General features: G+C 41.9%; 1 protein-coding gene across 1 annotated transcript in view; it reads left to right on the top strand.

Annotated features, from left to right (window-relative positions):
• The first annotated feature begins 3,437 nt into the window (after nt 1-3,437).
• AGMO (alkylglycerol monooxygenase) overlaps nt 3,438-23,843 on the top strand; it is a 360,464-nt gene continuing 340,058 nt past the window's right edge. The window contains exons 1-3 of the mRNA XM_002720858.5: nt 3,438-3,883; nt 5,343-5,473; nt 14,992-15,143. Of these exons, the coding sequence (XP_002720904.1) occupies nt 3,758-3,883; nt 5,343-5,473; nt 14,992-15,143 (409 nt within the window). The 5' untranslated portion in view covers nt 3,438-3,757. The remainder of the gene's footprint in view (nt 3,884-5,342; nt 5,474-14,991; nt 15,144-23,843) is intronic.

Below are 23,843 nucleotides of genomic sequence, written 5' to 3'. Positions count from 1 at the left end.
AATGCACAACTCCAATTTCTGAGTCCCCTTTACTCCCACTTCCTCACAATGAGCATCTTCCAGAAAAGAGTTTTAAATGATTTATAGCTTCATAAGTGTCGAGACAAAGTATTCTGTGCATTGGGGATGCTAACGTTGACTGTAATTACCGAAGATCCTTCTGCCCTGTGGTCCTCAGAGATATCTTGGCTTTCATCATCTGATTCACACTTAGTTGCCCGATCCATGGTTCTTTTTGAATCATCATGATTATCATCATCATTATCATTATTATGAGAATTTGAGAGACAAATATAGAAAGAGAGACCAACAGACTGGAAGACTCCCAGTTGCTGGTCCATTCCCCCAGCTGCCTTCAATGGCCAGAGCTGGGCTAGGCTGAAGCCAAAAGCTTGGAACTCAATCCAGGTCTCCCGTGTGGGTGGAAAGGACCTAGCTACTTGAGCCATCAGCTGTTGCCTCCCAGGGTACATATTAGCAGAAAGCTGGAATTAGGAACAAAGCCAGGATTTGAATGTGGCACTGATCTAAGATGTGGGCATCTAAATCAGTCTTAACTGCTGTATCTAAGCCTGCCCTAGGAACTGAGTAGTCACTTCTTTTCTTTTTTTTCCCAGATGACCTGGTGTGAAGCACTGTCAGGAGTGGGCCAGGGCAGTCATGGTTGAAGAAAGAGTTTCTCTGGATCTCTGGGTGTGTCATTGGCAGGATCACGCAATGTGGGTGGAATCTGTGGTGACAGCAGCAGCTTCTGCCCGGCACCTGCTCAGGCTGTTGTGCAGGGAATTGCCTCTGCTAAGACACTTGGTGGGCCGATTTTTCTCTCCTTTTTCTGTCTACAAGCATGTTTCTGAGCCCAGCCCCTGGAGTAGTGGCAGCACCTTATCTACCATTAGAAGACCCTTCATTTTTCATTAGCTGCTTCCTCAATACTGCAATTCCCTGCTGTGGCTGACAGTTTTTTACAGTAACAAATAACGGTGTGCTTTCTCTTTCTAGATCACAAATATCAGTATTTACCAGAGACTCCTAGTAAGATTCTTTAAACTGTCATTTCAATGCAGAAATCTGATGTCTTTCAGTACGCACTTAATTGCAAATGCGAGCACTGGGGGTGAGCACTTCCCTCAGGTTCTGCATGCTACTGGGCTCTCCCAGCTCAGGCCCTCTCCACCTTGTACCCTGTAAAGTACATAGAAGACAAAACTCTATGGCAAGTTTCCATTGCTAGCAAGCTTTGGGCAAAGATCTGAGGGACACGTGGATAGAAAGACATCCAAAGGCATCTTAGAAACACACGAAGTGCATGCAAACACACACACACACACACACACATTTTACCTCTCCCAGCATTCTCATTTCAATTATGCATTAGGAGTGATTACATCATTGTATCTGTATATGAGTTCCTTACTACTTTCTGTCTAATTTTACATAACTCTCCTCCCACCACTCCACACTCACTCACAATCTGCAAATCTTCCAAATTCTTTCCACAAACACATTCCAGGCCTTTTTCAAGGTAAAATGCTATACTTACTCCAGTATTAATGCATTTTTAAAAAATTTATTTATTTATTTGAAAGAGTTACACACAGAGAGAAGGTGAGGCAGAGAAAGAGAGGGAGAAAGAGAAAGAGAGAAAGAGAGAAAGAGAGAGAGAGAGAGAGAGATCTTTCATCCACTGGTTCACTCCTCAACTGGCCACAACAGCCAGAGCTGGGCCAATCCAAAGCCAGGAGCCAAGAGCTTCTTCCAGGTCTCTCATGTGGGCACAGGGGCCCGAGGACTTGGGACATCTACTGCTTTCCCAGGCCATAGCAGAGATCTGGATCAGAAGTGGAGTAGCCAGGACTCAAACTGGTGCCCATGTGGGATGTCAGCACTGCAGGTGGCGGCTTAACCCGCTATGCCACAGCACCAGCCCCTTAATGCATTTCCAACCATGTAGCATGTGGAAGCATGTACCATATTTATTTGGCTCTATCTCTGTTTTCCTTGTGAGCAATTATGAACTTTTTGGTTACTGTACCCTAATCCCATTTTTTCCTAAGTCCTATGGTTCCTACTGCACAGTTTTGCGAAGTCTTCTGGTTTTTAGGAACACATATGCCACATGAAGGCAGAACTGACTGCACTTACAATGTTAATAGCTTTTCTCACTAGTCATTTACTTGATGCCTAACTAGTTTCCTTTTTTTTTTTTCCTAAAACAACCATGTATTACTAATTTAAGTAAATTTGGGGCTGGCACTGTGGCATAGCAGGGAAAGTTGCCACCTGCAGTGCCGGCATCCCATGTGTCTGGCTGCTCCACTTCCCATCCAGCTCTCTGCTATGGCCTGGGAAAGCAGCAGAGGATGGCCTGAGTCCTTGGGCCCCTGCGTCCACATGGGAGACTGGAAGAAGCTCCTGGTTCCTGGCTTTAGATCAGCTCAGCTCTGCCTGTTGTGGCCATGTGGAGAGTGAACCGGCGGATGGAAGACCTCTCTCCCTCTTTCTCTCTGCCTCTGCCTCTCTGTAACTCTGCCTTTCAAATAAATAAATAAATCTTTAAAAAATTCAGTAAGTTCATGTAAACATGCTTAAAAGATGAGGTAGAAGCAGGATTAACACAATTATTCTGGGTCAAATCCAGGGCTATTCTTGACAGCTCTGTTCATTCACTGGTGAAACTCACTGGGTCCTGTGGTGCCTTATAGTTGACCTAAAAAGTGCAATCACTTCAGCTCTTTCTGGAAAACAAAGATAAGGTCTCACAGCAACAGTTCAGCAGCTTCTTCATTCTGGTGATAAGAATAGGGTGTCACTGGCCAGCCTTCCAGTAAACAAGGTAGATTATGTCATCCACCAAACGCCTCTAAATCGGTCAACAGACACTCAGAAGTTATGATTCAGAATCAGAACTACACAAGCAATAAATAACCAGTTCAATGCTCACTGCTCACTGTCTTTCAAGCTAATACTCAGATGCAGGCACCTTGTCCCTATAGGAAATGCAATTCAATGAAAAGACTGTGAACTTAAACCCAGTGCACTTTGTTTTTCTTTTTTCTTACAGCCAACAAGTTATCTTTAATGTAATCAAAATTGCTTCCTTGAATCAAAACAAACAGAAATGTTGGTGCTGTTCTATCTTCAATGAAAAATCAGGCAAGCTCTGAGATGTTATTCTTAAGCAATATTATATACGGGTATTATATACGAATCATATATACATTTGCACCTGCAGATTATATACTAATAAGTGTAGGTGCTTTGAATTCAACCTACACTGGATTCACAGGTCTGTCGTTAATCAATCACTTTCTCTGCTTCCTAGTGCACTTCAATAATTTTCGTTGAGCGAATGAACTTTTCGAAGGGAGAAGGAACTCTCCTCCTGTGATTTGACTCTGGAATGTTGGCCCAGTGTTTCAGCGTGAACTTTCACCTGCGTTTTCAGCGTCTGGTTTCCTTTCGCTTTCCAAGGCACGGCAGTGGCTTTCCTGCTCTCTTCCTTTTCCTTAGTTGGTGGCGCAGCGCTGTGCACCTGCGACCTGGGTGTGAGCGAGGGAGCCCGCTGGACTCTGGACGGGACCTCGGTCCCTGTGTTTGCTGTCTCTGCCGTTGGCCGCCCTCTCTGTAAGCTTTGTTTCTCGCTGTCCGCAGACAAAGGGCTTGTTCTCTGCTGCACAACTCGTCCTGGTTGTTCAGCCACTGGCTTCCACCACGGAATCTCAAATAGTCTCCAGCTGGGCGTCTCCCGAGGGCAGAGATGAGGAACCCAGGAGCTCCCCAGGCCGGCTCCATCTCCCAGGGCTTCCGTGTGATGTTTTACATGGTACAGCCCAATGAGACAACATTTCAGACCCTAGAAGAGGTGCCGGATTACGTAAAACAGGTGAGCCCGTGGGGAAGAGAGAGAGAGAAGCTATTCTGGCTCCTTTCTCTGTAAAAACCAGGGCCACATAGCCTGCGGATTTGTTCGCTCTCATTCTTGAAACGATGGAATTCTAACGTTCAGTTCGATGGGGCTGGATTTGCAAGCCATAGGCACAGCTGTCTTTATGTATAAACGCCCTCCTTTATGAATCACTCTAGGATATGACAAGCTTTTGAAAGTTTCCTGGGACACTGTGGCATTGAAAAGCGGGCTGGTGGGAGCTCAGTGAGGAACAGGCGGGAGAGGCCGTCAGTAGACTGTGGCAGTGGCATTCTGGAGCGCTCAGCCTGTGCACTGTGTCCTCGTTAACTTGGTGGCGCTGCTCTGCAGGCTGTAAGACGCGCTGCCCGACGAGTCCAGCTCTCCCTTCCCGAGGTTGAACTTGCACCAAGTTTTCTCTGAAACTCTCAAGTATGCAGGGGTATTTTTCACTGCTGCTTCCTGGCTGGGCTTGGAAGTGGAAATATCCAGAATTAGAACTTGAACACTGAAATTCTCCACCCTGTCAAAGTTGCTCCTACAACACTTGACTAGTGCAGGCCAGAAATAGAAAACAAAAATGACATCACGTAATCAGTTCTTGGGAGTTCTGTTTAGAAAACTCCAAACCAAAACTCCAAAATGAGGAAAACCCACATACTTTTGAGCAAGTCTTCAGTGAAAAAGTGTGGTGCTCGTGTCTTCATAAATCATTACGATTTATATTACAACACCAAACCCAATCCAAGTCTGAGACATCAGTAGTGGAGCCTGAAGAATACTTAATCAGAATTGAATGAATAAAACTTGAATGGTGTTTTAAATATGTAAAATGACCTTGTCATCAGAATTCTCAGTAAAAAATTGTCCCTACTCTTTCAACATCATCATTAGAAGTAGTTCTGATGATTTTAGCATAAACGTCTGGCATTTGGGGAGTGAACCAGCAGATGAAAAATCTCTCTTTATCTCTCGCTGTCTCTCTATATATTTATAACTCTAACTCTTAAAATAGGTAAAAAAAAAAGATAGTTAAAAAAAGAAAAGTAAATAAGCACATAATTAAAAGGCTGGAATTTTGTATATTCCTAGAGCAAGCTTCATGAAGTGTAGATAAAAGACTTCTGAAGAATTAGCTTATTGTATATGTATTTTTTGTGTTTCACTTAAAATATATCTTTCCTAATCCATTTTCTTGGCATAACTTACCATGGTCACAACCATTTTATTTTCAAATTGGCAATAGAATTTGGGCACATTTGGTGTGTGTCCAAAAGAGCTGGACTTTTTTAAAAGTCTGTTGGGTAGGGAATGAACTTGATGGATATGTGCACACACTCTCCTGCTGCACCTCTGACATTGTGCCTCCCGATTCTGGAAAGACTGCGCAGGAAATGTGGAATAACTTCATACTAATCATTGCAACATCTCTTTCCAGGCAACTCCGATTTTCATTTCCTTGATGCTGCTCGAACTGATTGTCAGCTGGATTCACAAAGGGAAGCTACCAGGTGGTCTGGATGATGCTTTAACATCCATGTCAGCAGGTGTGCTCTCCCGGCTTCCAGGGTGAGTTTGATGGCTAGAAATGTTGAGTGAATACCCTGCAACCTGCTGGATAGGGAATTACTTAATTTATACATGTTCTTGTCATTATTTAAACTGTATATTTGGTTTGTTGATCTCTTGTATTCATTCACAAAAAAGTCACCCTATTATTTCACTTGCTCACTGAGTTTATGGCACCCCCCTCAAACCTTGTGCCCAAGTAAGTACCTCACCTGCCCTACCACAGGCTTGTCCCAGAGTTGTGATCTAGTGGTCTACTGGAGACTGAATTTTGCATCGATCAAATTCACATGTAAAATCACTGTTCCAGTCACACAAATCTCCAGATTACTGCAATGGTCTCCTAACTGTGTCCTGTCTAGTACTACTCCATCTGTCTGGAGTATTAGTTAGTATTAACATCATCCCTAGTTTTATCTCATGTGGGTCTCGGTTCTGCCATCTGTCTCTAATAATATCTCATCTGTCTTTAGTACTACCCCCTGTCTCCAGTACTGTCCCAAACACAGCCACACATTTGCATCACAGGAATCTGATAGAAACTTTTCACTGGGTCTATATTGCCCTGAGGATAAGGTACAAGTTCCTTTCCTGGATACAGAGGACTTTGTCTCTCTGTTCACACTTCTGGCCTCCCACCTGCTATCCCTTTGTTCCACAAGGGGTTTCTACCCACCATTACCCACCTGTCCCAGGTGCTGGAGACCTTTCCAAGTGGGCCACTCTGACCACTCACTAGATCTGAACATAGACATCATATTCTTTTTTTTTAAGATTTATTTATTTATTTGAAAGTCAGAGTTACACAGAGAAGGAAGGAGAGGCAGAAAGAGACACACACACACACACACAGAGAGAGAGAGAGAGAGAGAGAGAGAGAGGTTTTCCATCTGCTGGTTCATTCCCCACTGGCCACAAAGGCCTGAGCTATGCCAATCTGAAGTCAGGAGCTAGGAGCTTCTTCCAGGTCTTCCATGTGGGTGCAGGGCCCAAGGACTTGGGCCATCTTCTACTGCTTTCCCAGGCCACAGCAGAGAGCTGGACCGGAAGTGGAGCAGCCAGGACTTGAACTGGTGCCCATGTGGGATGCTGGTACTGCAGGTGGTGGCTTTACCTGCTATGCCACAATGCCGGCACTGACATCATATTCTTAAATCGAGCCTCTCTGTTTTCCAATCCTATGTTAGACACCACGTCACTTACACTCCCATGGGATCCCATGCTTGCCCCAGACAGGGAATCACCATGTGATACTTTCCTGCCTCCCTCCTAGCCTTTCCTCCTAGACTGCTCGCAACTTGAGAGCAAGGGTTGTGCTCTCCTGGTTTTAGCAGGAGCAATGCCTGGTGCATGGGAAAATGTTCACAAAAATATTATGGTCTTTTACTGTCATGAAAGTGATGAAATTGCATGAAGATGCAGCCAAACAATTGTAATCAGCAAATGATCTGCCTTTTTTTTTTTTTTTGAGCAAATAATAAATGCACGAAAAAGGGAGACCAGTGACTAGACGGAATCTTCAGTACATTAGGATTTACCACAGAGGCAGAGGGCGAAAGAAATTCCAGGAGAAGTCTATGCTTTGAGCTGAGGAATGTTCTCATTCCAGTTGCCCACCCATTGCGTCTTTTTCTGTTTTAAGAGCTTTACTTCTGACCAGTGCTCATTGCTTTGGAATGTCTGTATGAACCGCCCAGGCAGAAACCAAGGTAGATGAAAAAAAAATGCAATCAAAGCTTACAGATATCTGAGAAAAGGTGAAATAATTTCATACAATCACTTAACATGACTTAGATACAAAGCAAAAACCTAAAAGCAAAGTTTTTTCAATAGTGTTCCTAGGAGTCACGTAGGTTATTAGGTATATAGTCGTGGTAGTAATAGCAATGCTAAGGACTCTTTATAAATGCTTGTAGGTTTACATATTGCAGTCTCACTCTGAGGAGCGTAACGTCTCAAGCTACTTGCAACGAATTCCCAGATTGTCTTAAGTAAGAATTTAAAAGTATAGACGACTTCCTCTACTACGTGTCTCTCTGGAACGGAGATGATGAATACATTCAGCGTACTCGAGGGATAAAGGGACTTGGATGTAAAATGGTTATTGAAAAATACTCAGTTGGTTGCCGGAGCTCATTTTGAGAATGTTAAGTGTATAGGATTATAGAAATCAGACAGCCGATAAACTGTTAAAATCACTTGATGACTGAGAAGTGCCCAGTGGGTGCAATTGTGGGTGCATCACTGATTTTACTGAGTTGCAATGCATGTCACAGTCACGGAGACAGCACTTGGAGTGGATGATTCAGCTTTGTTTTCACGTTTTTCTTTTGCTATAAGTGAGATTCTCTTAACCAAACATGGTAAGTATCAGAAATATAAGATGCATTCTCAGTACAGTAGCAGGGTGACCTCAAAAAGGACACAGTTATCATAGGAAAATATAAATCAAATTTTTTTTGCAAAAAGGTGCATCTCAAAAGGAGAGAGAGGGAGAAGGGGAGAGAGAGAGAGAGAGAGAGACTGAGCATAACATATCAGACTTTCAAAAAAGAACAGCCAGTTCTTTTCCTTCACCCACTACTCATAACACTGCTTAAACTAACATAATTGTTAACTTGGATGCCCCTTAAGAGAAAGGTAAAAGGTTATGAACTTGATTTTGGAGAATATGTTTCTGTAGTGGCATTCTGAATGAAGACAGCAAAGTATTCTTTTTTTTTTTTTTTCATGGAAAGTGTGGAGAAAAATTCTAAATTAAGAAATATTGGTAATTTTTAAGAAGTTTTTACAAAGGATTTCACTCTCTGTAGCCTTTGAGCTAAAAGATGCCAGGAAGGCAAACTATCCAAAAATAAAATTTTAAAATATTTTATTTGTTACTATCAAGAAGAAAAAAAAAAGCAAACCAAATGTATAAAGAAAACCGAAAAAACTTTCAGCAAAAGAACAAGAAGGGGAATTTGACATCAGTTCTTAAAAATAACATTTCAGCTAAAGCCACAGCATGAAGGGGAATCCCTGGTCAAATGATTAGCTGAGGGGTAGATTAACACGGCATTGGTCATATCCTCTCCCAGGGACTCATTCCATTTTCTACACTGGTAACAGGACTTGCCACGTCCTTAAAATACGTGACTGCAAGAAAAATAGCGGTATACTGTTTGTTAATCTGGTTGCACAGAATTATGATTTGGCTAATAATTCCAAATGGGCATATGGCCTCTGACAAAAGAAGGAATGGAAAACAAAGAGAACATGTTTTTCCACTTTGCCATTCATGTCATGCAAATACAGTAGCAGACTTTGAGGGAAAACAACACTTATTTGAGGATCACAATCTTACGATTGCGTAAAATTTGAAATATTTTAAAGATTAGTAGGGTGATGACTGTATTGGTAGAAAAGAATGAGGCTGCAGCTTTCAAATCTTCATAGAAGGGAACATGTTAATCACGGATAAAATTATGTCTTGTTTACAAGTCTGTGGAACAGACCATAAGCTGTAATAAAAGTTCATCTGTCCTGAGAACTACGTTCTGGGCAGGCCTGCATCTGTTTCGCTCTTCTGAAATCCAGTAGGCAGCCTGGTAACTCAGAAGCTAATCCTGTCATTATAAACAGATATTTCTCTGGCATATTGTTAGCCATTGTGCCTCATAGGCATATAATCCATTTTTCTATCAGTTGCTTGCCTATGTGACCATACAACAATAAATTTGATGTAACAACATATTTTCCAAATCTGCTTAAAAAATGCACACTTAAAACTTGTGAAAAATTCGGCTACTGACTTACATGTTAACGAGTGAAAAAATAATCACATCTTTCATTTCCCCTCCCCCGCAGCTTGTTTAAGCAGAACTCAGTTTCCAATCCTTCATTAGAATGCCGGGACTTCAATTTGCTACTTCCTCCCAGTGTCTCTGCGTCCATGAATTGCAGGCTCCCCAGAGAAGTTGTAGTCTCGAAATAAATATCTACAGTGTGTTTGTTTTTAATGGGTTCATTTATTCTGTTGAAACAGCAGATGATAAATCAAATTGAATAGGTTGGAGGGATAATTTAAGTAGGTGAATTTTCAAATAGGTTTGGGACACCACACTCTTAATACCTGTGCACCTCGGCCAGTTTTCGGTGTGTCGTTGGCTCTACTGTGTAGAGCCATACATAGGGACGCTTGTACAGACTGTGGCTGCCATGGAATTTTCCATTTATGAACAAGAAAGTTTCAACTTATGAAATACAAAAAAAATTAAAGGGGAGGAAATTGCGCTTTTCTGAAATGTTTTTGACTCCTTGGGGTGAGGCAGGAGAATAAAGAACATCGTGTTGTGGATTTTCATGGAGGCTACAGTCTCTGAGACAGAGCTGCCCTGGACGTGTCCACAGAAAACTGAGTACATGGCATTTTGGATGACGACCTTAACAAGCAGTTATTCGCTATGCAAAATCAGAGATCAGCAAATTTAAATCGTCATCATAACACTTTATAATTTCTGTATCATGTTTTATCAACTGAGAGAATAACTTTAAATTTTTTTAAATGTTTAAATCCTATTGGTTTGTTAATTATATTGCTAAGGAGAATGCCTCCTTTCCTCTTAATTTTTACTTATGGTACCTTATAAATACTTTGTTATTAATTGCAAAACTTCATAAAGTGTCCTTAGAATGATCTCCTTTAATGAGTGCAAGTTTCATTCTTTATTAGCCTGGATTTGTGTGCTTATTCAGCAGAGAATACTTTTCTTATAAAGAGTAAAGGAAACACATTTCTTCCAAATCTATTATACACTATAAAATTTACAGTTTTAAGTTCACTGTTAAAAGAAATGAAGTTGCATTAATGGCTTATACATATCTTGTCATAATTAAAAGTACCATAGCAGATGCCACTTGCTTACAGAAGGTAAAGACTATGTCATCTCTTGTATGATTAGTAGCAAAAGTCAGTATTCCACTAGATGGAGCAAAAGGGGCAGAAGCATTACACAGAGCAGTGCAAGTTCCTGAGTCAGTTTGAGGGATTCTGAAATAAATAAATGACAAAATTTTTCAGAGAAATTACATATACACACGTATTTATTTCTTTTCATAGATTTCCAATATATTTACAACTTTCTGGAATTTTAAGGATGCTTATATTTATTTCATTTAAATACTGATACATTTCTTGTATTATTGGGGTAAACAAAATTCCACTTTGCACAATCTGACCAAATCTGCAAGCACACACAGCTAAAGCTTTAAGGCTGTTCACTAACTTTCATTACTTTGAAAGTTGCTTTGAAATTGTAACCATTTGCAGCAATATCACCCATGCTCGTGATGGCTGGAACTTGTATTTGAAAGACAATTCACTTGAGTGTCCATTTTTCCTAGTCCTCTCATATCTTAAATTCAGTTTCTAAAGTGAGATCCTGAAAGACTGACACATCCAGTGTCACATTTCTACTTTAACTGATGGGTAAATTCAGTTGAGATGACTTTGAAAACTAAATACCTGTGATCCTCAATCTCCAAATAAACATTTTATTGATTACTTTTTAATGTCATCATTACTATAGAATTGTCTTTAAAAAATATTCAATTTTAAAACAACTGTGTATTTATGAATTACTTTCCAATGAGAGAGAGAACATGTCACAGACAACACATAACACATTGTGTTACTAGTTAGAAAAATAAGCTGCCTTTCCTTTGCCAAAAGATATCCTTCAGGCCCAAGACAGAATCACTCTTTGGGGGATTTGTGAAGCAAACAGGCCAGTGGAAGGAAAGTGTGCAAGCCCACAAGCTGCTGATGAGAGGATTCTAGTGTCCTTTTATATTTAGGCTGTTTGCTTAGTTTATGCACACTTAATGAGTGAAGGGGAACTAGCATGAGAGGACTTCAAAAAGTTCAGGGGGAAATGGGATGAAAAGATGAAAGTACTTGGGTGCAAAAATATTTGAAATCCACACATAATTTTTGCGCAATATGCACTTTTGGTGAACTTTGTGCAAGCCCTTGATATTTGTTAATCTGTGATAAAGCTCGCTGGCTGAGTGTGCATATACACAGGGGATAAGTCTCCTCCCAGTGGGGTTTTGGAAAGTTGAGGTTTGAGTTGTTGGGTACAAAGTCACCTGCTGCAAGGAGGAGTTCTGGTTTATGACTGCATGTCTGGTGGGAGCATTTTGGAAAAAGTAGGTGCGCTTTCCTGCCTTCAAGGGCTTTGCAGAGCCCGATAAAGATTTCCCTGCTGGATCCCACTGGTGAGCTGTGTCTCCTTGTGGAAAATTTAACTTCATGCCAAAGTGTGAAACACACACACACACATCCCCTGACTGTAGTATGTCAGGCATATTTCAGCTCGATTTGTGTCCACCCTAATAAGTCAGTTGACAGAGTCATAAATTGGATGTCTGCTCCAGACCTGGCACCTGTACAGGAAATAAAAACGGATTTCCATTGCAGGCAGGTTCTCTGTGTTTTACGAATGGGAGCTTTTCAGGACCCTGCTTTGTTTTATTGAGGTCTTTGCATCTTCATGCCTGTTTCTATTGTTACTGAAACTGACAAGGAAGACAGCAAATTGACTACACGTTGATGGGGGGGGGGCGGGGTCGGGGATGGAACTTTTGCCAGCGTGGTGATTTCCCGCTGCCCTGTCCAGCAACATGTCCTTGGTGTCTTTTCCTGACCCTGGAGCTCCACACTGAATGATTGAATGAATTCATGGATGTCTCTACTTGGACATCGCATAATAAAGCTTACAAAGACACTTTCAAGGATGGCAGTATGTTGTTATATTTTATAAGTTTTACATTTTAAAAAATAGATTTGTTATTTTTAGGCAGTTGTCAGGTAGGGACAATTTTGCTAGGGACATTTTGGTTGCCATAGCTTGTGTGAGAACGAAGTGCTATTGAACCCAGAGCACAAGGATGCTGCTGTATAGTCTGTGATTCACAGGACAGGAATTCAGGGCAGAGAATCACCTGGCCTCAAATGCCAACAGTGTCAAGGCTAAGACATCCTGTTTCAGATGAGATCGACCCATCTGGTGTTGATTTCCTTCCTTTTGTTTCTTTACCCAACACTTGAGTTTTATGTAGGCAATAGAGGATGACTTGAAGATTTCACAGTCTGAGGAAGTGTCTGCACAGGACAACCCCTACAAGGAAGATTTCATCCAAATGTCAGTGTTGGCAGGTTGAGAAACATACAAAAGTCACCAACCAAGCTAAGAAACTTTCAAATGGACTTTTTTTTTTATTTTTTGACAGGCAGAGTGGACAGTGAGCGAGAGAGAGACAGAGAGAAAGGTCTTCCTTTTGCCGTTGGTTCACCCTCCAATGGCTGCTGCAGCCGGCGCATTGCGCTGATCCGAAGGCAGGAGCCAGGGGCTTCTCCTGGTCTCCCATGCAGGTTCAGGGCCCAAGCAGTTGGGCCATCCTCCACTGCACTCCTGGACCATAGCAGAGGGCTGGCCTGGAAGAGGGGCAACCGGGACAGAATCCGGTGCCCCGACCGGGACTAGAACCCAGGGTGCCGGCGCCGCAGGTGGAGGATTAGCCTATTGAGCCGCAGCGCCGGCCTCAAATGAACTTTGTTCTACCTCCCCACCTGGATAGCAACTTGGAAGGCAGGTTTTAAATATCCAATTATTCCTTAGAGCCCCGGCCCATGGCCTGTCCTGCCCCATGAGGGCAGGTGTGTGGACATCCACTAGATCTTATTCCAGCTCTGCCCATGCCTTGTCTGGTGTAGGAGGCCACACCCTGTGGAGTCTGCCCTCAGGACTGGACTAGGAACCAGTCCCTGCACAAGCCCTGCAAGCAGGTGCAGGGCAGCGTCAGCAGGAGATGCTGGAGTGTGTACAGCAGGGTTCAGGCCAGGACTGTGGGAGGGATCCAGCCTGGGCGGCTCCTTTAGATCAACCATTTGCTAATTTCAGGCACACAAGTTTAAAGTGGAAAGCAAATCTTAAATAATGTGCTGTTTAGTCCTGCTCAGAACTACAAGCGTTAGACAATTCTGTGAATCATGTATTTAGTACAGTTGTGAAACAGCCTGCTGTTTATTTTATACATTAAATAATAACTTAAAGCACTCAAAATATCAGAGCTTATTTTAAAGTTACCTGGTCAGAAGTATAGTCATATAAGAATTAAATTCAGGAATAAAGTTAAAGACAAGATTCTCTAAAATATCTAGAAATATCTATTTCACAGGAACTGACCATAAAATGCTACATTTAGTATTAAAACAAATTTTATTAATATAACAATCTGAGCTGCTTCTTCAAATTGCATCTGGAATTTGAATATTTAAGAATTTTCTCAGAACTTTGAGTCCCTAGCTTGTTGAAGGATTATCAATCAAGCATTATTAGGCAAAATGACCAATTCATTTTACATTTTAATATAAATATGGAAGGAAAATTCAATTCATTCTTTTATCAAAGTGTTAAGATAAATAATTATCCTTAATCTGATCTTAAATGTGACCACAGAAATGTTAAAAGAAAAAAAACTGCAGTTTTTATAAAATTGTAGTATAGTATCATGATTTTGAAAATAATTGAAATAAGAATTTGCAGAAGCTTGATAGCATTCTAGTATCTAGGTTTCAAAAATAATTGGTTACTAAAACTAGGATTGTATAGCATGTGTCCAGAGAAATATTCTCCCCTAACATCTGGGATGTTCTAGCTTTTGTTGCTTGCCAGAAATATTGAAATTCTATGAGATTCCAACATGTTTTCTAAAGTTCTCTATCCACAAAACATTGAATGGGTGTGTGTGCATATATAAGAGAGAGGAAGAAGGAGGAAAAGAAGGAAGAGGAGGAGGGGGGGTCATGATTATGTTAGCTTCTGTTGTATGGGTTCCATGCAGAGTGTTTTTTAAAATATTTATTTATTTATTTATTTGAAAGGCAAAGTGATACAGACAGAAGGAGAGAGAGAGAGACAGACAGAGAAAGAGAGAGAGAGAAGAAAAGGGGCTTCCATCCTCTGTTTCACTCCACAAATGGTCACAATGACTAGGGTGGGGCCTGGCTGAAGCCACCCAAGTATCCCACCTGAGGGGCCCAGGTACTTGGGGCCATCATCTGCTGCTTTCCCATGTTCATCAGTAGGGAGCTGGGTTAGAAGCTTAGAAACCAGGACTCTCCCGTGGGATGCTGGATTGCATGCAGGCAGTGGTTTAACCTGTTACACCACAGTGCTGGTGCAGAGTATTTCATGAGGAGTATTTCAAGAGACAAGGGAAAAAGAGCCTCCTGAATTCCTCAGAGTTGAGCGGACACACAACTAGTATTAGTGCTGCCTGTGAAACAGAAGGAAACACCCTGCCAATCAGGGAAGCAGGTCTCTAAAATGTGATGCGGCAGAAAGTGGAAGGAGGAAAGGTTTCACGTCCCTGGGTGAGTGTGTTAGTATTTAGGTGCTGTCTACAACACCATAGCACAATCTTATGTATGAAATGTGGTGTAATCCTTGCTTCTGAATTTTCTTTTCCAGACTGTTTTTCAGGAGCATCGAAGTAACCAGTTACATTTATGTCTGGGAGAACTACAGGCTCTTCAATTTGCCTTGGGATTCCCCATGGACTTGGTACTTGACCTTCTTAGGAGTTGACTTTGGCTACTACTGGTTCCATCGCATGGCTCATGGTAAGAAAGCCTTTTTAGTCATTTATACTGAACTGCGTTTGGTGCACGGTAGGTATCCAGTAAATATTTATTGACTGAACAGGTAAGTGAACCAAGTAGTCCAGTTCAGAACATATAGAGACTAATTATGTATGTTGACTTTGAAATTTAAGAGTAATCAGAAGACATTTTTCAAAAAAAGTGTGGAATCATTGGAATTATATTCTCCTCACCTCTTGCTTCTAGTTTTAAAAAAATGCACGGCTATAGCATTGGCCTTCTAACGTACCACCTTACCTAGTTCTTATGTGAACCTGCTTGGTAGAGGCTGCACACACTTATGTGTAGCATCAACCTTCACATCCCGATAGTCAAGGGTCATTCAGCAAAGCTGTGAAAGGTGTGGGAATCTGGGTAATGTGGGCTGCCACAGTCAGCTGGATTCCATGTCTTGGCTGTACTTCTGCATTACAAATGAACATGCAGTCAGCTAGGTATTGGCCATATGCACTTAAAAGCTATTGCAGTTTTGCAAAAATTTGTTATCGTGGACAAAGACTTCTTAGGGCACAGCTCACTGAATTTGATTTTGGGGATTCTTGACTGCAGTTTCCACAATAAAAAGAAAAGTTTCCTTGTTGGAAGGGTCTGAACCTCTGCAGGGGAAAGCAGGGGTTGAGAGTGATTGCGGAGCCAAGTGGCATCAGTGGTCTCTGGAGGAACCAGGCTGGCCAAAGGATCTCGAAGGGAAGTACTCATTTCGGAAAAGTATTGAACAACAGAACTTAGGACTGCAGTGGGCGGTTGGATGAGTGGGTGGGGAGGAAGGAAGGAAGATGAAGAAAGCTGGAATAATAATAAAAAATAGATGAGGGATGGAAAGGAGAGACCTGAGATCAGGGTGACTCGCCAAGCTGTGTGTGTAGGAGTGTGCGTGACCGCATATCCTTCCCCAGCAAGGATGAAGGAAAACAGGAGTTGCATGGGCAAGTGTCATGAGCTTTCTATATAGCAATATTAGAGAGCACTCTAAACATACACCTCTTCTGAGACTACAGGGAGTGCTAATTTATTAAAACAAGCTGTAGTACATAGAGAAGCCAGAGTAAGTTACTGATTTTCTGTGTCACAGTGTTGTCTTTTAAAATAAGATGCCAGCTACTGACATCATTTCCTTGTGTAAAAATGCAAGAGGAGACTCCCAAGTCAAGCAGGATTAAGGATAAAATACAGCCTATCTAGCAAACTTTTTGTATTTTATTGCAAAGTCATATCTTTCTCTTTTTAAAATAAACCCGTTGACAATATCCCTCATTTTTAAGCAATAAGGGGCACTGCTGAAAACGTTGTCACTGTATTACAAGTTTGGGAAATCTGCAAATTTGCTTAATCTATGAGTGTCCATTATAACAAGAAACAACCAACTTAGTATCATAAATACAAAACTTCAAAAGTATGTCAATTTCAAGTGCTCTTAGTAAGAGAAGAGCAATAAAATAAAACAACAATAGAAATGAGGAATCAAGGCCATTTAAAGTATGCTTCCCATTAGAAAATTTTAAACAGATTCCAGTGAAGGAGGCAGGCATTAAAAAAAAAAAAAAAAATTGAAAAGCTTCTGGAAAAACACTCAGGACCTTCAGGCTGTAGAGCCTAATCAGAAGTTCAAAGACTTGTGACTTGTAATGGAAAGCTGGTAGGAAAAAAGTAAATTAAGCAGTTAACTGTGTCAACCTTCGATATCATAGTGTATTTTAAAATTCTACATGCAAATAATGGTGTAAAATACAAACGTAAAGGTTTGTGATATGTAGAAATGCACAAGGAAAAGAAAGAATTTTAGTACCAAATTTCTTGAGCCTTTTAGATTACTGAGTCTAAAATAGATTAATTGGCATGATTTATTAAACTGAAAGTTTTTGACAGTTCCAAAATACAAATGTCATCTCAAAATACTGCAAAATAATCCTCTGGCTCCTTCTACTTAGGGTGTCACTTTCTTTCCACTACTTTCAATAAAATGATATAATAAAAATATATACATTTTTATGTTAACTATATGAGTGTTGAAGACACACTATAGGAATGTTGCATACTTGAAATTTTGTTTACACATGCATTTAAAATCACTGCTAGGTTCTTCCTTGTTGTTTCTGTTGTTTGTTTGGTTTGTGGATATAAAGCATCATTTTTTTTTATTTAGAGGACAGACACATATTAGTTTAAAAGAGTTTATTCTTAAAAATTTTAATTCCATATTCATCTGTACATTTAAAAACAGAGGAATATTTGAAGTTGCATGTGTTCTTTATATTTTATTCTCTTCCTCTGGAATGAGAAAGTAATTGGTCATCATTGTCAACACACCCAAGCAAAGGTAGCACAGCACTGTTTGCAGAGTCCTTTGATGCCTTTAAAAGCAAACAGGAAATAAAATTGAATCTTAAAAGTATCTTGTTGGGTGCATGTGTTGCATTACAAAATGGTGCACCAGTTTCCTTTGTACATGTAAGCTGTGCAAAACATAAAAATGCAAGTAGGGATTTTAAAGGGAACATTTAACCCAGGAAGAATTAATTGAGAGAAGCAAACATGAAGCTCCCAGGGTGTGGGTAACAGACTGTATCTACTCTTGCATGGTGATTCCGTAAGTGTACATAGTTGCATACAGTTAGCTATATAATTGAAATTTTTAGAAACTTATTTATTTATTGAAAGACAGAGAGAGAGCGAGAGAGAGAGAGAGAGAGAGAGAGAGCTAGCTCTTCCATCTACTAGTGCACTTCCCAGATGGCAACAACAGCGAGAACTGGTCAAAGACTGGGACTTATTGCTTCTCCCTGGTAATTCCTGCTAGAAAACATGGGCACCATTTCCCTATGAGATATTTCCATGATAGGCCCATCTCCTGCCTCTGAAATGTGGAGGCAGGGGAGGAGCTTGGTGATTCTGCTCCAAAACCCCAGTGTGAAGGGGATGCCCTCCTAGATGGAGCTTATTCTTAACCATTGGCAGGTGCAGTCTTAAAGTCAGAGCCTCGACTTTGCTGTCCTTAGATTCTGTACATAGAAAAGGTACAAAAAACACATTTCAGGGACCGGTGCCGTAGTGCAGACACCCCCTGGGACACCTGCATCCTGTATGGGAGTTCCTGGATTCTAGTCCTGGTTCTGCTTAGGATCCACCTTCCTGCCAGTGCCACTCTGGGAGGGAGCAGATGATTCTGAGCCCCAGGCTTCAGCCAGGCCAGGTCCCAGCTCTTACAAGCATGTCAGGAGTTGATCAGCAGGTGGAAGCGATTTCTGTCTCCTCCTCTCCCCCTCCCTCTCTCTCTTTCCTTTCTGTGTCTCTGATTCCCAAATAAATCAGAGTAAATGAATTAATTTTTTAAAGGTACTTTTGAAGCAAAAACGAAGACTGTGATCAAAGGATTGGCACTGAGTTATTAAACAAGGAAATCTTAGACTTGCTAATAAACAATAGTTTAATAGTTTTGTGCATAAATTAAATGAAAAATTATTTGAAAGTGGTGGAATTAAGGAGATATGTTTTAATGGGGGAATACACCAACTCAAAGAAATCTAGACAGAAGCTGATGTGGAGGCTTGTGGTATTTCAAATGAGTACAAGAAGAAAAACCTTATGTATGGGGTGGCCTTTAGAACTATATAGGAACAATATTCAATAAATATGATCTAGGTAGGCAAGGTTTTATCCCAAGTAATTTGTTCAAAAGGGGGATTTTAGATGATATTTCCTACTAGATGTATATGGAACAGTAGCACAAAAATATTTGAGCATGGAAATTTTAGACCACAGAAAGCCAGACTGAGTGGTATTCCATCCTCTTTTATTTTATCAATAAATACGCTTGTGATTTAATTTATCATACCAATCCTAAAGGAATCATCAACTAAACTCAGATCATTCTAAAGTCACAAACTTCATTTCTTCAATAATTTTTTCCACTCATATTTAAGACCAGCTATCTTATGCTAATACCATACTAAATGCCAGAACACCTTTCTTTCAAGCAGGTATGATCACGACTATTTACTTCTTTATTTATTTTTATTTTTTATTTTTTGACAGGCAGAGTGGACAGTGAGAGAGAAAGACAGAGAGAAAGGTCTTCCTTTTGCCTTTGGTTCACCCTCCAATGGCCACTGTGGCCGGCGCTCTGCGGCCGGTGCATCGCGCTGATTCGAAGCCAGGAGCCAGGTGCTTTTCCTGGTCTCCCATGTGGGTGCAGGGCCCAAGGACTTGGGCCATCCTCCACTGCACTCCCGGGCCATAGCAGAGAGCTGGCCTGGAAGAGGGGCAACCGGGACAGAATCCGGTGCCCTGACTGGGACTAGAACCCGGTGTGCCGGCGCCACAAGGTGGAGGATTAACCTGTTGAGCCACGGCGCTGTCCAAGACTATTTACTTTTTCATCGTCATAGAATCAGTACATCATCACATTAGTGATGTGCTAAGTGCGAAGATGATTATGAAGTGAATTCCAAAATTGATGAACTAAATTGTCCTTGTCATTGCCATTGCATTTTAATTTCCCAGTTTCTGAGCAAGCTGAAGTAGTGTGGGTAAAAACCAAATGGGCTTTGTTTAAATTTCATAATCCAGAAATGGTGATACTGAAGTGAGTGGTACTGGTGACTCAACAACTCCAAGTCAGCTGCCATTGATAGCCATTGGAAAAACAATAGGCAGAGTGTTAAGGAGCAAGGATAGCAAAGATTCTAGAACCAGGTTGCCTGAGTTCTACTCCTAAACTGCCACTCATTAACTGAGACCTGAGGCAGTCTGATCCTCTATCACTAGCTTTCTCATCTATGAAATGAGAATAATAATAATAACATGCACCTCATTGGATTTTGATAAAGCTTAAGTGACTAAAACTTAGGGAAGTGACTGGTATATAGGTAATGCGGTTTAAACATTCCTATTGTTATTGAATTAATATTTTTTGACAGGCAGAGTTAGCCAGTGAGAGAGAGAGAGAGAGAGAGAGAGAAAGGTCTTCCTTTCCGTTGGTTCACCCCCCAAATGGCCGCTACGGATGGTGCGCCGCGCCTATCCGAAGCCAGGAGCCAAGTGCTTCCTCCTGGTCTTCCATGCGGGTGCAGGGCCCAAGCACTTGGGTCATCCTCCACTGCACTCCCGGGCCACAGCAGAGAGCTGGACTGGAAGAGGGACAACCAGGACAGAATCCAGTGCCCCAACCGGGACTAGAACCTGGGGTGCCGGTGCCGCAGGCGGAGGATTAGCCAAGTGAGCCGCAGCGCCGGCTATTAATGAATAAATGTTTATTATATTGCTAGGTAGTGGGCCTGGTACTTTATATTAATAACACAATGTTATATCACTTAATACCCAGAACAATCCTACAAAGTTGCAGGCAGTCATTGAATACACAGGAAGTAAGCACCTCCCCCACACCCCTCTTCCAGTTGCTAAACAGTGACAACACATCATAGTCATTTCCTTTATGGAGGGGATATCCTAGTGGGGATGGAGCTCCAGGTGTAAAAGCAGAAGAATAGGGCCAAATTCTTGAGACCCTGTTGCCTACGGGGGCGACCCAGATGAAGCTCCTGGCCCTTGACTTTGGCCTGGTTCAGCCCTGGTTGTTGTGGCCATTTGGAGAGTGAACCAGTGAATGGAATACCTCTCTTCACACACCTGACCCCAACTCTGTCTTACAAATAAAGTAAATCCTTTAAAAAAATGAAATACATGTGTTAATCTTTACAGAAGTCTTCTCAAACCAATGATTAGTTATGTCCCTTTGCTTTGTGCCTTGGAAGCTTTCACATCCCAGGTTATATTGATGTATCTGGCCACACCTTTCTTTTGTAAAAATAATATGCATATTATAGAATATGTATTATAGAATATATATATATATTCAGGATAATATATATACACACACATATATAGGAGTTCACCATCTAGAAATGTATTCCTTGGAAGCTATCACTGTGTTGAATGACTTCTAGGATTTTTTATTTGAGAGAAAGAGAGAGAGAGAGAGACCACCGACTAATTTACTTCCCAAACGCCTACAATGCCTAGTAGTAGGTGGGCCAGGCCAAAGCCAGGAGCCACTATTTAGATCTGGGTCTCTGATATAGGGGCAGGGGGAACTCAGCTCCTTGAACCATCACCTGCTGCCTTCCTTGGTCCTCATTAGCAGAAGGCTCATAGTGAGAGTGGAGCCAGGACTTGAACCCAGGTACTCCAACGTGGAACATAGGTAGCTTCACTGGCATCTAACCACTGTGCCACACTCCTGCTTTGCGTTTGGGTTTCTTACTGGTGCCTATTCCAATATGAAGGTCTCTGGATTAGACCATTATTGTCAAAACTGAAGTAGTAGGATCAGGTCAGATTCTGGATATATTTTGAATCTAATGCCCAGAAGAGCTTGTGGACATTTAAGATGTGGATTGTTCAAGAGGAAATTCACAAAGTCTCCAAAAAATGTGGACTCAGCAAATTCCTGAGTCATGTCATCTACTCAGAAGGAAGACACAGGAGCCAGTGCTGTGGTGCAGTGGGTTAAAGCTCCAGCCTGCATCCCATATGGGTGCTGGTTCGAGCTAGTTCCAATCCACCGCCCTGCTGATGCACCTCCCTGGGAAAGCAGTGGAAGGGGGCCCAAGGACTTGGGCACTCACATAAGAGACCTGGAAGAAGCTCCTGGCTCCTGGTTTCAGATCAGCTCAGCTCTGGCCATTTGGGCCATTTGGGAAGTCTCTGTAACTTTGTCTTTCAAATAAATAAAATAAATCTTAACAAAAAAAGAAGACACAGATTACTGAGTATGCTGAGGGATGAGGAGGGACGCTGACTCTCCTGTTTAATCCTTTTATTTTGAAATTGATATTTTATTTCAGAATAGTTTTACATTTGCAAAACAAAATTGCAAGGTAGTACAGTTCTCCCACACACCACACCCAGCTTCCCGTATTATTAACATCTTCTATTAGTATATTTATTGTCATTTGTGAACCACACTCAGCTTCCCCTCTTGTTTTTCTTATTTATTTATTTATTTATTTGACAGGTAAAATTATAGACAGTGAGAGAGAGAGACAGAGAGAGAGAAAGGTCTTCCTTCCTTTGGTTCACTCCCCAAATGGTCACTACGGCTGGTGCTGCGCCGATCGGAAGCCAGGAGCCAGGTGTTTCTTCCTGGTCTCCCATGCGGGTACAGATGCCCAAGTACCTGGGCCATCCTCCACTGCCCTCCTGGGCCACAGCAGAGAGCTGTACTGGAAGAGGAGCAACCGGGACTAGAACCCGGCACCCATATGGGATGCTGGCACCGCAGGCAGAGGATTAACCAAGTGAGCCATGGCACCGGCCCCTGCTCTTGTTTTTCTTAATCAGAGCTCCCTGTATCTTTCCCACTGCTTAAGTAATCAGCATTCTATGTGCAGATTGAGTTTTTTTTTTTTTTTGAGCTCCACATATAAGGGAGAACATGTGGTTATTATCCTGTTACAGAGAAAAAGTGGGCTCAAATAATCAACAGGTCACAAAGCTAATACATTTCAGTGCTTGTTTACTTTAAGATTGATTTATTTGTTCAAAAGGTAGAGTGACAGGAAGAGTGGTTGGGAGAGAGATCTCCCATCTGCTGGTCACTCTTGATGTATCTGCCACAGCCAGGACTGGCCCAGGCCTAAGCCAGGAGCCAGGAGTTCCATCCATGTCGCCCACGAGGGTGGCAGAGGCCCAAACACATGGGCCTTATCTGCTGCCTCCCAGGACACACTGACAGGAAGCTAAATCAGAAGTGGAGTAGCTGGCACTCCTAGTGGAACTCTGCTATGGGGTGCAATCACCCCAAGTGGTGAATTCACTGCTACACCACCATGCCTGTCCCACGTGTACGTTTTCAGTCCAGGTTTAGCGTGACTGAAAGATGCAGACTGTGAAAGAAAGGGCAGGCTCTGCTTCCCGTGATGCTGTGGTGCCGAGTATACCAGAGGGCCATGCAGAGGACCAGATGAACCACAGTGGAGACTCACAACCGGCCTCAGGAAGCTGGCATTCTCAACAGTCAGGCTTCCTTGCTTTGTTCCAATTTTAAAACATGAAAATTGTTTCTCTTCACTATTAGAACATTTGGACTGAGATTGGTTATCGTGGTTGTATAATCTGGGGAAACCTTCTACTTTAAGGGGTAGGAAAACAACAAACAACAGGTATTCATTTCTGTAAAATCATAGGAGCTTGAACTCCAAGATCAAAATGTCTGCAGGATTGATGTCTTCCAAGGTCTCACTCGTTGTCAGAGTGGTGTGGTCAATGTGTTTTCCCCCGTGTGTGTCTGCGTCCTGATCTTGTAGTTGGACAAAGGATACTAGCAGTGAGTGCTGTGGTCAGCAGGTTAGACCACCTTTGTTGAAGCCTGTGTGCCAGGAATGCTGGCTGGAGTGCTAGCTACTCTGCTTCTGATCCAGTTCCCTGCTGATGCCCCTGGGAAAGCGGCAGGGGTTGGCACAGGTACTTGGGCCCCTGCTTATCCACGTGGGAGACCTGGATGAAGCTGCTGGCTTCTGGCTTCTGCCTGGCCCAGCCCTGGCCATTGCAATCATTTGGGGAGTAAACCAAACTTTATCTCTGTGTGTGTGTTTTCCCATACATACATACATAAACATATATATGTATTTTTAAGTATAGGACTCTAGACATATTGGATTAGGG

Source organism: Oryctolagus cuniculus, chromosome 16 (genome assembly GCF_964237555.1).
Source record: "Oryctolagus cuniculus chromosome 16, mOryCun1.1, whole genome shotgun sequence".
Taxonomy (NCBI): Eukaryota; Metazoa; Chordata; class Mammalia; order Lagomorpha; family Leporidae; genus Oryctolagus; species Oryctolagus cuniculus.
This window is presented reverse-complemented; position numbering and strand designations above follow the sequence as displayed.